We start from the raw sequence: 14,028 nt of genomic DNA on the forward strand, positions 1-14,028 counted from the left end.
GGAGATAAAGTAACACTTTTTGGTTATTTATTGGATTTAAAGACTCAACAGTTGGTCTTGTTGATTATTTTTTAATGATAAATCAAATGTACCCATCTCAACAACAGTCCAAGGGGCAAAGAGGACAAGGGACAGCACGGAGACTAAGGCCCGATTCCAAACCACCCAGATGGGCAACCACCCAGAGGTTAAGATGGATATTTTTTTTCCATTGTGACCAAAGTATCTTGTTGTATCTTTGTGTCGAGAAGATCCTTAACTGCCCCTTTTCAGTCAGTTGCCGACTATTGCATGTACAATTATAAACACTGACATGCAGTGGCAGGCATGTACATGCACAAACATCCACTCTTGTCAGCGAGCCATCAGGTATCTCTCAACAAGATGTGACATTCACCGTCACAGCTTTCGTATCGCCGTGACGACGGCCAGTCTGCATGCCAGCGGTGGGGTGACTGGGTGTGACTGACAGCTGACTGACTTGTCTTAAAGACCTTAGTGAGTGAGAACATCCGCGTTGAGCCCATTTATTCCTGCGTTTGCTCTCAAAATCGTCCTTTTTCTTAAAAATTAAGAACTATTTTACGAGTATTACAAAGAACTATGTTTAGGCTACATTGAGGTTGTTGCAGCAGAGCATGAGAGAGAAAGAGCTAGACCCATCATCAAGGGATGATGTGACAGTCCATCAGTGAAAAAGGTGTCATGGTTGGCGTATCAGTGACTGGCACAAGGAAAACTGTCGCGGTTTTATATTTGCCATGTCTGCCTCTCGGCCCGTCTCTCAGCCAGTGTCCAGCTGTCACCGATCGCGGTGACGTGACGCGACCGTATCAGTGTCTGTCTCCGCGGTTGCTTTCGGGGTGATGTCATCCATCCGCCTGTCTGTCATCTGAGCGACTGTCATAAAAGACTATCCGTCTGTCTGTATTTCTGACTGACAACCAGCTGCACTCCGCGTCTGATTCATGTCGACTCTTTTCTCTTTTGCGAGAGAGGAAATGTCAGATCGAGCTGCGGATTGGGATTTTTAGCTGGTTGGTTGAACGTGAATGAGACACATTTACGTTTGAATTACTGAACAGATGGGGGACAAGAAGTAGCTAATATAATGTGATATGTTAGTGGCAACAAACTCAACTTAATATTGATGAGGAAATATGCATTTATGTTGTTATTAACTGTATATTTTGAACAGAGTTTCAAATTCTTTTCTATCACTTTAAAAAGGTTAAAGGTACCCTGTGGAGTTTTTGACCTCTAGTAGCGCTATAGAGCAACATTTGTTTGGATCGTGCACACACTTGAGGATGCACTATTCCACTGACCTACAGTTAGTGGCGGTAATGTGCACTGACAAACGCAAGGAAGACAAGGGCTGCAAACTAGCAAACGTGCATCTAAACACTGCAAGTAGGGCTGTCAATCTGCTTAAATATTTAATCGCGATTAATCACCCATTTTTTATCCATTCAAAATGTACCTTAAAAGGATTTTTGTCAAGTATTTCATACTCTTATCAACATGGGAGTGGGCAAATATGCTGCTTTATGCAAAATGTATGTATATATTTACTATTAGAAATCAATTAACAACACAAATCAATGACAAATATTGTCCAGAAACCCTCACAGGTACTGCATTTAGCATAAAAAAATATGCTCAGATCATAACATGGCAAACTGCAGCCCAACAGGCAACAACAGCTGTCAGTGTGTCAGTGTGCTGACTTGACCCAAACTGCATGTGATTATCATAAAGTGGACATGTCTGGAAAGGGGAGACTCGTGGGTACCCATAGAACCCATTTACATTCACATACCTGGAGGTCAGAGGTCAAGGGACCCCTTTGAAGATGGCCATGACAGTTTTTCCTCGCCAAAATTTAGCCTAAGTTTGGAGTGTTATTTAGGCTAGTTCCATGTGATACCAGTGTCTTCACTAGCTTTAAAATTAAGCCGGCTACAACCTAAAAGAAAGTTCCAACATTCAACTCAACCACTGTGCCTGCTCCCATCCACTCCTCTCAAAAGTTAGCAAGTTAACGAAATGCCTCAGACATTAAAAGAGGACCAACATGATCACGTCTGGCCTGCGTGTCTTCCTCTGTACGTCTGGCTGTCTCCCGACTGGCGGCTTGGTTTTTCTGTGCATCTGTCCGTCCATCTGTCTTTCACACATGAGGATCAGTAGCTGTCATAAAAGTACATCTGCCTGCTGTCTACTGAGACGTTGGTCTGTCATCTCTGTCTCTTTGAGAGCTTTGGTGTGCTGTCTGTGTTTAACTCTCAGAGACGACCTGCTGTACGCTCTGTATTTTAATCTAAGTGCAAAAGAGGGACAGTGGATTTGTATACCCGTATTGATAAAAAAAAAAAGTGGATTATTATGAATAAAGTTCAAGAAGTGCAATTTTAAAATACAAAATCAACAAAACCATGAAAGCAGTCTCGTCTCGTATGTTTTTCAGAAAGGATTCAACGGAGCGACTTTCAGAAATTACAAATGAGGCTTGAAGTCAACTAAAATCGATAACATTCGTAGAGAAAAAACACAAAGGCAGAGTAGGAGACAGACAGAGAGAGAGCCATATGAGGACATCTTGACAGACAGTAGGAGAAAGGAGGCATTAAGGGATGAGGAGTGGCTCAGTGGGGTTTCCAGGGCTGGGATTTGAACCTGCTGCTGTAGCTCACCGCGCTGTCAGCAAGAGGTCTAACTAGAAGCATTATGTGCTCGTGCAAGACACACACAGAGGAGCTTTTAAAATACCTGACCGCTCTCCCTTTTCTGCACAATTTTGCCGGCCACTTTTAGTGGAAACTGGACTAGGTTGGATACCAAGTATAAACAGCATAATAAATGCTTTAAATGATGTCATTTAAATGCTCTAAAGAATAAATATTTTGTCGTTTGTACCAGAAGACGCCCTCTTTTTCAAGTATATCTCATATTTTGTGTTCACTCCACTTTGGAAACTTGTCAAATATATACATATAAACAAACTTTTCAACTACATGCATTGTATCCCAGTGCGAGCTTTCTGGAGCTCACATGAAGCTACCAACCAAGCAGCTCCCTAATAGTTTTGGTATACCCAAATTGCAGCCCCTGCTCATAAAATGTTCCGCACACAAATTGCTCGCTCCGTGACTCATTTTTTATCCCATATAGGTGCCAAACACACAAGATGCGACCGTGTTGACATGGAAACGCAACAAACAGACAAACACACTCTCGTGTCTGCGGACCGAATGAACAAAAAGTTGTATTCTTGTGACGCTTTAGGAGGCAAAAGTTGCAGAGAAACCATTTGCACATCACAAAAATAACACATTTAGCAACTTATTTTTAGCGTAAAATGATAATATTTGAATTCATTATATGTTATAGTTACACATGGTTATTTAAACTCAGCAGAGGTTTTCTAATTTGTAAAGAAAGTCACTTCCCAAGGCCTTACTACTCACCAACCAATGCTGTTCCGTCTCTCCTTGATTTTACTTCATTCCTTAATCTCTCCTTATTTTTCCTTTTCACAACAGACGAAAAAAAAAACTTCTCTCGCTTTGAACTTTTTGTCAAATCTTTTGCAGAAGTCTGGTCTCCTCTGCTTCTCCCTGTGCCTGCCTCTCTATCTCTGTCTCTATCCAGCTATTCCAGACATGTTTCAGGGCTCAGCCCCAGCCAAATATGGGAGGAGGGCGGTAAACAAGGAAGACAGCCTGTGCTGTCACTGGGCCCGCTGCCCTACTGTACACCACACACACACACACACACACACACTGGAACACACACACACACACTTATTCTCATGTGGCATCACACTATGTTTAGCGGTTATTCTCATTTTTCTAGGGATCGTTATATTCCTCGAACGCGTCGTTTGGGCACTTTTTTTATGACTTTTGGTCAAATTAGAAACGTATGAAACATCCATTCGATGCACTAAAGATGCAGCGTGGAGCACTTGTAAACACCAGTGTTAGTTTTAACATCGTCCCTGGCATCTCTTCAAACGTTTGCTTTCATTTGTGCCGTAAAAAACTGCAGAAATTCAAATGATGCGATAATGCCGTGATGTTAAAACGACACTTGTGTCCTTTTTGAAAAAAGCGGGTTTTCTCGTAGCTGTGCGGTTGCTCTAGCGGTCCAAAACGGTGGCCTTCTGCCTGGTTTGACCTCCGGGGTCGACAGCTGCCACCACACCGCGGGGCTATTAGTGGAGCAAAGGCGAGCCGACAAACACAAGGTGCACACACACTCTTAACATGCCACATAAAAAACTGAGAAAGACCCATACAAACAAATTTACAGGCAGACGCCTATGCGCGCCCATAGAGCTCATAAAATACTGTATAACACCATCACAAACAGCTGGACTAATACCTTTACACACTTCACGCCGCCGCCATCAACAACTCGTCACATATACGTCGTTAAAGAGAGCTAAGGACGCCTCTCGTCACGCCATCAGTAGGAAATGCACACAACTCTAAGCCGCCTAATCCCCGCAGACGCTTTTAAGACACCCGTCTTTCGTTGAGTCCTCTCAACTGGATTTTCCAAGGTCGCTGTTAAAAATGGCGTCGGGATGAGTTGGCCGAGCCGTCGGACATCAACGCCTGAGGATGAAACAGTCGTTTAACAGCCGGACAAATAAGCAAGTCTGGATTCTCCGAATGATATCTGATGAGTGATTTGTGTCCGCTATAACCACGGCGTGTAAAAATAGGCCGTTCTGTCACATCAGTGTTATTCGTGTGGCATTAGTGTGTAGGGTCACCTGGGTTTGCCAACTCAAATGTGTATTAAAGGGATAGTTTGGGTGTTTTTAAGTGGGGTTGTATGAGGTACTTATCCATAGTCAGTGTATTAGCTACAGTAGATGTAGTCGGCACGCCCCTTGTTTGGAGAAACAGACAGGAGTACCAGCACGGGAGCAAAGCTATGTACTGCTGTGGACGAGGGCAGCAGCAAAACGTATTTTAGACACCTAAAAAAATCAGTTTAAGTGTATGTTGTATATAGAATATTTCCACTGCTTTACCTTGCCGTCAGACAGCAATTTCCAACAGAAGCTGTTGTATCCATCTGTGATCCCGCTAAAGCCGCCAGACTCCATTGAAAAAAACTGTAATTTTACCTCGCAGAACACAGGACTTGCTGGTCTACCGCCGCCTTGATCGGTTAGTTTGCTTGAGTTATTGTGTGACTTTGGTGAATCCGAACTAACCAAAGTCACACAATAACACAAACAAACTAACCGACCGAGGCGGCGGTGGACCGGGAACTCCCTGTGTTCTGCGATGTAGAATTACTGCTTTTTTCAATAGAGTCTGGTTGCTTTGGCGAGAGCATAAATAACAGCTTCATTTCAAGTCGGAAACATAGATTGTATAGCTGTCTGACAGCACGGTAGAGCGGTGAAAATATAGCGTACACTTAAACTGATATATATTCTTTTATGTGGTTAAAATGATTATGATTTTTTGTCATAATTCAAATGCTGCTGCTAGAACTTTGTAAACATCTCCCCTGCAATTTGTTATCTCTTTTTGGCTTTGTGTCATCCCATTGTTGCATCTTCCAAGACCTGCTCTATTCCCTGTCTGTTCAGCCCTTGTAGAAACAGACACTGTGTTCCTGCACCAGCTTTCCTCCGAACATTCGGATTCTCGCGTCCGACGGCTGCAATCACAGAAATGAACAAACTGGCCGAGAGGTTTTTTTCTGCTGAGTGCTGAGAACGCAGCCAACCGTTCAATTAGCATCAAACTTGCAATCCCGGCGATTCCCACTGACCTTCTTGCAACACAGCAATTACCGCAACGGTTCTCTGGGGATGTTCATAAAAATGAAATGGGTCTTTGCAAAGTCGTAAAAAAAAAAGAAAAAAAAAGCCATATATAAAAAGTGGATGCAGCACTACTACAATGGCTGCCAAGTCTTGACTCAACTGAGTGTGAGTCCTGTTTTCTCAGATTAACGGCAATAATCGCGAATCTCATCAGACTGTCAGCTGTGTTAAGTGTCCCACACTCTAAGACAGGATATTTTATGATATTATCAGTGTGTTATATTCAGAAATGAACGACCAAGGGTGACTGAGTCTATGTCATATTTGGGGCATTTCTTGCACATGATACAGGGCGACCGAGTTTCAAATTCCTGAGCTCCTGGTGCAGAAAGCTGGGAGTGGATGGAGGTGGGTTTTGGGTGCTTGTGGGATTTGGTGGTGGCGTTTCAGGTTACAACCCCCCCCTGGGAAGTGGGCAGCCACCGGCAGGGCGACTGACGCCCCCCTATTTCTGCAGCGGCTATTTAAAGGACTAATTGACAGACCGGGGGTTTAGGAGGGTGTGGGGGGGCTGGAGGGTTTAGAGGAAAGACACAGACGGATCTTGTCTTCAGTAGAGTGCAACAAAGCCGGAGATCTTGACCTGTGGCGGTGACTGAGGAATCTGATTTATTCTGGACAATATTTGTCATTGTTTTGTGTTGTTAATTGATTTCCAGTAGAACATCTCTACATATATTTGCATAAAGTAAGCATATTTAAGTATTACATACTTGATAAATCTCCCTTTAAGGTACATCGATTTACAGTCCTAGTTTATTTGCAAATCAAAAGTCAGCTTGAAACGATAACTGTAACATCTCTGCGTTCCCTTTTAAAAGAGTTCATCCTCTGAGAATCTTCCCGTCGAAGCAGCAACACCAGATGTGGCATCACGTGAGTCTGAAAGACTTTGTTAGTAACAGTGGACGAGTGGAGACAACCCTATCCATCAAACTGTGTGTGTGGACATACCGAGCTCGCCGTCCACCGCGTCCTCGCAGCGCTGGCTGAAGCTCTCGTACGAGTCCCAGCGGATCAGAGGGTCCTGGGTGTTGTAGTCCACAGAGACGCTCGGCCCGTTCTCCAGGTGGCCCAGGCCTGTGGGGCACATTGCATGATGGGTGACGGACTCCTCACACCAGACGCAAAATAAAAAATGCAAATATCTATAAATTGGATACAAACACTTTGAGAAACCTGAGTGCATGAATTACCTGTACCTTTGATTTTCTCTGGTCCATAAGAGAAAACAAACTCCACCTTTCCATACTCTGGGAACCTCTCATCTGTAGAGAGACACACAGGAGACACAATACTTTTGTAAAACAATGGACACAAACGCACACAAACATGATATGTGGTATAACAAATTCCAAAAAAAACATTGACAACGTCAAGATTTTAAATCAGTTTAGCAAAGTTAGGGCTCATAGTTTTCAGTTGTTACTTCAAAAAACAACATTTATTTTGTATTGATTTTGAGCATTAAAACAGGTGATGTAAAAAATCAAATAATGTAAAAAATATGTGTAAAAACTGGATGATAAAGATATCTTTTGCAGGGCAAACATGCTACTGTTTCAATTTTTTTTTAATTTTTAAAAACCTCAACAGACTGTGGTTGAACTTTATCATAATTTTGCTGCTAGCTTGCAATTTCTTCCATCCTTTTATTATTATTATTAAATGCTGAGGACGGCGTTTACTATAAAAATATGAGGAGCAGTATCCTCCTGCAGCAGGGAACAATAATGTTTTCATACTGGAAATCAAAAAATCCCAGTGAAAACTAGGGTTGGGTATCGGTACGCGATGCCTTTAAGGTAAACAACCCAGTACCAAGTAGTATCGAGACTCCTCCAGTCAAGCGATACCTGCATCCGATCCTTTTTGTGCCCGGATCTAGAAAAAAAAGACCATTTGCTTGCAGCCAATCGCTCTCTTTTGGTGTCGGTATCCCTTTAAGGGGTACAGGTATTGGTACTGGCGTCGTCATTTTTTAAAGGATACCCAGCCCCGGTGAAAACCAGTTTAAAACTACCGTAGTAACAACTGAAAACAATGAACCTTAATGCACTGTTCTGTGATTGGCAACTTCTTTACGATCACAAACACGCATATACTGTAAAGTCACACCCACCCAGAGCGCCGTTACCTTTGAAGGTCTCGTCCAGCTCGTTCTTCCCGAACACCACGCCGAGGTCGTGGATGGCACAGGTGTGGAACTGCACCCTGAACATCACGTCCCTGGTGGAGTTCCTGTACCTCTTGTGGTAACACTTCAACTAACGGGGGAGGAAGAGAGAAAAACATCGACACATGAATCGATGCATCGGTCAGGATTAGTTGACAGTATTGTATTAATAAAATCTTACCAGGATGTCTCCTTTCAGCAGCAGGCCTGGCTCAATAGTGATGCAGATACTGGTGTTGCTGTCTCCTTGCACATTGCTGCAGTAATAACAATATATTGTTAAAATCCAGATAACTGGATTCAATACAGGGTCAAACCACACTGAAGTGGAATAAAAAGTTTCCGTACTATATTCCTGACGTATAGACGGGTTGCATTGCCTGGTAGATCTTCAGGAAAGGACGGCAGCCTGCGGAGGGAAATACAAAATTTTAAATAAGACACCAGCAAACGCTGTTTATTTTCTGTTCATTTAGCCGAGGCGGACGCTCACCTCCTTTGGACTCAAAGTTGGGTATGCCGTGCATGATGACATGGTGCAGGAACAGAGGCTTGTTGTTGATTTTGATGTGTCCGGAAAGAAGGCCGTTGAAGTATCGCACGTATCTGCAACAAAAAAAGGAAAGATTACACACCGAACCCAGGCAGAAGAAACCCTCGTCCTGTGTGGTTCACCTTTAGCCAGAAGTGAATTCCTCTCCGACTATAAAACAACCTTTACCCACGGCAGGAAATGTCAAAGTGAATTGGTGCGCGCTGAGGCCAGTCGGGGGTCTGCTGAGTTTAGTGCGGGCTGGTTTGTTAATGATGATAACGATGATGGTACCGAACGTGACCTTGACCGAGGGGTCGCCGCGTGCAGACGCACCCCCCATCTTGCTCTGCTGTCGGCGGCCAGATGGTTTAGCCTCTTTGAAATTCAATTAGACCGAGCGGGGGAACGCCACGAGAGCGGGCGCTGAGAGGAGGACATAATCATGTTCTGTGTTTTTATCAATGAATTAGCCTATATTAAAGAGGACTTACTGTTTCATGCTTATTTTTAGATTCATACTTGTATTTTGTGTTTTTACCAGAACATATTTACATGCTTTAATATTCAAATATATTTTTCTCTTTGCTGCAGCACCTCTTTGCACCCTCTGTCTGAAACGCTCTGTTTGAGCTCCTCCCAAAAACCCTTCAAACTAGCCGAGGCAAGTATTATGCAAAAGTGTTACTTGGTGACATCACCACGTTACGGAAGAAAAGGCTTTGACTTCAATCACTGCTCCTGAAGTGCCTGAAACGCCTTGATTGAAGTCAAAGCCTTTTCTTCCGTAACGTGGTGATGTCACCAAGTAATACATTTGCATAATACTTGCCTCGGCTAGTTTGAAGGGTTTTTGGATTCTCCCTTTGGTGTGGACTATGGGCCTTGTAACTTTGCGGACCTTTTACATGCACAAAAAAACTATATAACACACTAAAGGAGAGAGAAAAAGCACAAAAGCATAATAGGTCCTCTTTAAAGGTTTTGCATGAAGCCATTGAAATGTCAGCATGCTGTACTGTACACATATAAATTAATTGAATAACATTACAGCCAAGGTTGATGTATATTATATGAATTTCAGACTAGTGGTTCTGCTTCCTTGTGTCACCGAGAGTGTGTTGCTACTCGTCCTTTGCAAACAAATAGTTAGTAAAACAATAGGGAAGTCCCAGATAGAGCAAAGCAAGAAATCTGAATAAAATACAAAGAGAGGACTTCAAATTGCAAACGGTCCTTCAAGTGGGCAACCCCCGGTTCTGTGAAGTGAAGCCGATGCTGAAGTGCCTTAAACTTGCATTCTTTCTAACAGCCAGCAGGGGGCGACTCCTCTGGTTGCAAAAAGAAGTCTGATTGTATAGAAGTCTATGAGAAAATGAGCCTACTTCTCACTTGATTTATTACCTCAGTAAACATTGTAAACATGAGTTTATGGTCTCAATCGCTAGTTTCAAGTCTTCTTCAATACAGCATGATGTTCATTTAGTAAATTATGGTCCCATTTAGAGTCAGATAGACCATAAAGCAGGCTATGCTTTAGGGCGGGGCTGCCTTGTGATTGACAGGTCGCTACCACGTTGTCCGGTCTGGGAGTGTTTTCAAAATGTAATTTCTTCCATTAGAATGCTCAATGCAATGTCTGTTTATGCCTCTATCATCAGCTAAATATTGCCACTCCATATATATATATATCATGATTTTTCTCCAACCTCAGTAAATATTGTTACACACTTCCAAATGATATCTCCTAATTGAAATTGCAGACGGAAGCGATGCCCCAAAGTTGCATCTACACTGTCAGAAATCAAACAAAGAGGAAAACATGTCCTGAGAGCAGCAGGTCCTGCAACATCCAAAAACTCTCCCTCCATCACCCATTTTCACATCCTCCTTTTATTGACCTTTCACCTCTTTCAAACTTTTCTTTTTGTGCTTTGATGGCAATCATGTCTGGATAAATAACCCAGATTTGGCAAAATGTCTCGGCCCGGAGCTGTCTCGCCTGAGTGTATTTAAGTTTTATGTGGGATAAAAACATGCCATTGCATCATGAAATACTTTTTTTTTAATGCTCCTAAAATTTCTATTCAGGTTTTTCTTCATTTCACAACCAACATAGAAATCCTTTAATGATACTAAACTGCTGCATGTTAATCCAGACTATTACAAGCTTTTATAGTAGCAGTAGGTTGAGCTCATCTCCTACAGTTGATGTTAATGTCACACATTCCAGACCATAATACTCCCAGACTCCGGGGGCGGAGATAATTATATCCGAAGCAGGAAATAGCAGCGGGGCAGAGGGCAAGCCTATAGAACTGTTAGAGAATGGCTGGCTGAAAATGAAGTGGTGTTAAGTCGCCTGCTGTTTCCTGTGTTTCCTCGTCGCTGCAACCTTCATCCTGCTCTTCTCTTCCAAGATCAGGATTCCTCTCTCCGCAGGTGAAGAAGGTCAAACCTTTAAGCGGTTAACTGTCTCATAATGTAAATAATATGGTAGGAGGAGCAGATTTATGAGTTAAAGGAGGGATGTTGCCCCTAGAGGGAGCTGCATTCAAAACAAGACATTGTTTAAATACCTTTAAACCACTCTTGATTGGTTTCTGGTTTGGAATTTTCGCTCTATTCACGAGAAGGCAATTATTTCAAAACACTAAAAAATTGGAGGGGAAATATGCTCTGATATGCTAAGAGGACAGGAATGAACTGCCACCAAAGCCCCGCAGCCTCCCCAGAGACACCAGAGGAATCCAACAGACGCACAAGATAGATGGCTTCTCTTCCGTGCCGCGACGCTTACTCACAATTATCCCAATTAAAACTAAACCGGAGATAAACAGTGGAAAAAATGGGAAGAATTTCCTCCGTAAAAAATCCTCCTAAAACATGTCTGCCGTAACGTGAGCTGCGAACATTTGGGAACAGTGGACAAAGGTCAGACTCATAAAGCTTCATGTCAGCAAACAGGAAGTGAGGTAACAACTGACCTTATCTGAGACGGCTGGCCCACGGGAAGCGCCTTGTCCTCGTAGAAGCGCCTCATGGCGAACCGGTCCAGCGCTTGGTCAGCGCTGCATGACACAAAATCAGACAGGTTATTATTTGTCATACTAGAAAGCATCAAGTGGGGTATCAATCTTCTCATCTAACTCTCGGCAAGAAAGTGAAAAAGTGCATTTTGCTGATGAAGAGGAGGAGAAGAATGGAAAATAGAAAAGCAGAAGAAAAGGGAGGAGAGAAGCTGAATAAAAAGAGGTAAAGAAAGAATAGAGGATGATGAAGAGGAGAAGAAAGTAAGGATGAGAGGTAAGAGGAAGGTAGAATAAGTAGGAGAAGATGAGGTAACAGAAGAAAAGAAGAAGGGAGAGGAGGAGGGAAAGAAGAAGAAGGATGAGGAGGAGGGGAAGACAAAGAAGAAGAAGATTTTTTCCCAGGTTTGAGATTTACAAAGCAGCTTTAAACCCTCCTGGCTCGATCCTCCACCTTTTAACATCTGGTTGCATTAAAGAATGATGACATTTTTCGGAGCGCTTCTTCTTCTCACGGAGCCAGAAAAATAAGCTTGAGTGTTTTGCCACAATAATCACATCAGTGTTCAGTTTTCATGGCTGCTCGAGTCCCAGACCTCGAGGGCTAACTGTGATTGATTGGTGCTCCTGTCCTTACAAAACCCTTTGAGGAGGACTGAGGTACTTGGATCATACTTCAGTCTAAATTCTTCACCTCTGCTGATCAATCAAGACTGATCAAGAGTGGTGTCTCAACAACTTTATATTAATTAGAAACTGAGCTTACTAAAGTCGTAAATGATCTGCTCCTAAACATGGATTCAGATTCCACCTCGATACTTTTACTACTGGATCTCGGTGCAGCTTTTGACACTATTGATCATCGTTTACTCCTTGACCGATTGGAAAACACAGTGTGTCTCTTTTAATAATACGACACCAATATTCTCTGAGGTGAAATATGGCGTACCTCAGGGCTCTGTTCTTGGCCCTCTGCTCTTCTCCCTATACATCGCACCTCTTGGTCAAATTATACGTAGTCATGGAATTAACTTCCACTGATGATACACAGCTGTATATGCATATAAAGACAGAGGATCAATCCCAAATTATTAAATTAAAGGCCTGTCTGTCTGGTGAAAAACTGGATGTCAAGTAATTTCTTGCTCCTAAATTCAGATAAAACTGAGATTTTCCCTGTTAAAGTTTTTTGGGGGGGGAGTTTTTCCTCATCCGCTTGTACTGTAAAGAACAGAGGGTGTCGTGTCCTGTACAGATTTAAAGCTCCCTGAGGCAGATTTGTGATATTGGGCTATACAAATAAAATTGACTTGAATCAATCTCTTTCTTTAAACTACAGCCAATAATACTGCATTTCAAGATGTTTTGTTGGATGTGTCTATTGATCATGACGTGTCTGTTACCTTGCAGATATGTTGCTGTAGTGCATGTACGCAGCCACAACCACCCCTGTTCGACCTCGGTTCCCCTGTGACACACAAACAGAGACTCGGTTACAAGATTTCAAGTTTCAAGGTGTGTAATTGAAAAGCTTATTTGAAACAGGGATCCTTTCAAAGGTCAGCAAGCATGAAATATATTTGAAAACCCAAAAGCTGGAAGCATAAACAACATGAAATAATGTTTCATCACTATGCTTGTTTAAAGTGAGACTCTAAGAAGCAACAAGTCTGCTCCGGAGTAAAGCAGGGAAGCTGGGAAAATGTTTCCCTTTCTGCTTTTTCTGCTTCATCTGGACAGCATGTGCACATATTGTATAGTAGTGTATGTTTAACCAAGACAGACTGGATTGTATAACTATAAGAATAACTTTTGATTTTAGAAGGTCAGCAGCCACATATGCATATTTCATATTTTTCACATTTAAAGGAATAGCTCGACATTTTGGAACTATATTATGATAGTTTTCTTGCAACCTCATGGTGACTAATGGCATGTTTCCAGTCCAGCTCGGGTTCAGTTCAGTTTGTTACACATTAGAACGGTTATTTTTGTGTTTCCATTAGCAGAGGTTGTGGATGGTACCAATACAACCACTCCATTATTGGTAGCACCTTGGTCAAAATACACTGCATACCAGTGATTGGTCAGAGAGAATCGTCATTAGCGCGACACGGGACATCCTGCACAAACCCGCCGCTTTTAAATAGCCAAGCTACCGTCAATAGCGACCAATTTTTGATTCACTCAACCCAGATTTAAAAAAATGGCAGCTCGCAAAACTACATCGTACTCTACGCCGTACAACGCGCCGCCGCTATGATCAGCTGAGAATCCCGCCTACACCGAGGGGTTTCTATCTGCAGTGGAAACACAGTTAGAGAAAAGGATCTGGTACCAACAGTGAGTTGAGTCGAGTCGAGTAGAGTTGTACCATGCAGTGGAAACACAGCTAAAGACTACAGGAAGTCACTGCTGCCAAGAAATAGTC

At 42.7% G+C, this 14,028-nt stretch overlaps 1 protein-coding gene across 29 annotated transcripts in view; it reads right to left on the reverse strand.

The window, feature by feature from the left end:
• The window catches only part of tns1a (tensin 1a), a 94,911-nt gene that overhangs the window by 22,512 nt on the left and 58,371 nt on the right, over nt 1-14,028 (reverse strand). For 11 of the 29 annotated variants that reach the window (XM_074627453.1, XM_074627451.1, XM_074627449.1 and 8 more), the window contains 8 exons: nt 13,001-13,065; nt 11,556-11,639; nt 8,530-8,642; nt 8,385-8,445; nt 8,218-8,293; nt 7,983-8,127; nt 7,057-7,128; nt 6,815-6,940 (listed from right to left, as the gene is read on the reverse strand). In XM_074627453.1, coding sequence (XP_074483554.1) covers nt 6,815-6,940; nt 7,057-7,128; nt 7,983-8,127; nt 8,218-8,293; nt 8,385-8,445; nt 8,530-8,642; nt 11,556-11,639; nt 13,001-13,065 — 742 coding nt within the window. The remainder of the gene's footprint in view (nt 1-6,814; nt 6,941-7,056; nt 7,129-7,982; nt 8,128-8,217; nt 8,294-8,384; nt 8,446-8,529; nt 8,643-11,555; nt 11,640-13,000; nt 13,066-14,028) is intronic. The other 18 variants (XM_074627447.1, XM_074627473.1, XM_074627458.1 and 15 more) reach the window with 3 other exon arrangements.

The sequence above is a fragment of the Sebastes fasciatus genome, chromosome 24, assembly GCF_043250625.1.
Source record: "Sebastes fasciatus isolate fSebFas1 chromosome 24, fSebFas1.pri, whole genome shotgun sequence".
NCBI classification, from domain to species: Eukaryota; Metazoa; Chordata; class Actinopteri; order Perciformes; family Sebastidae; genus Sebastes; species Sebastes fasciatus.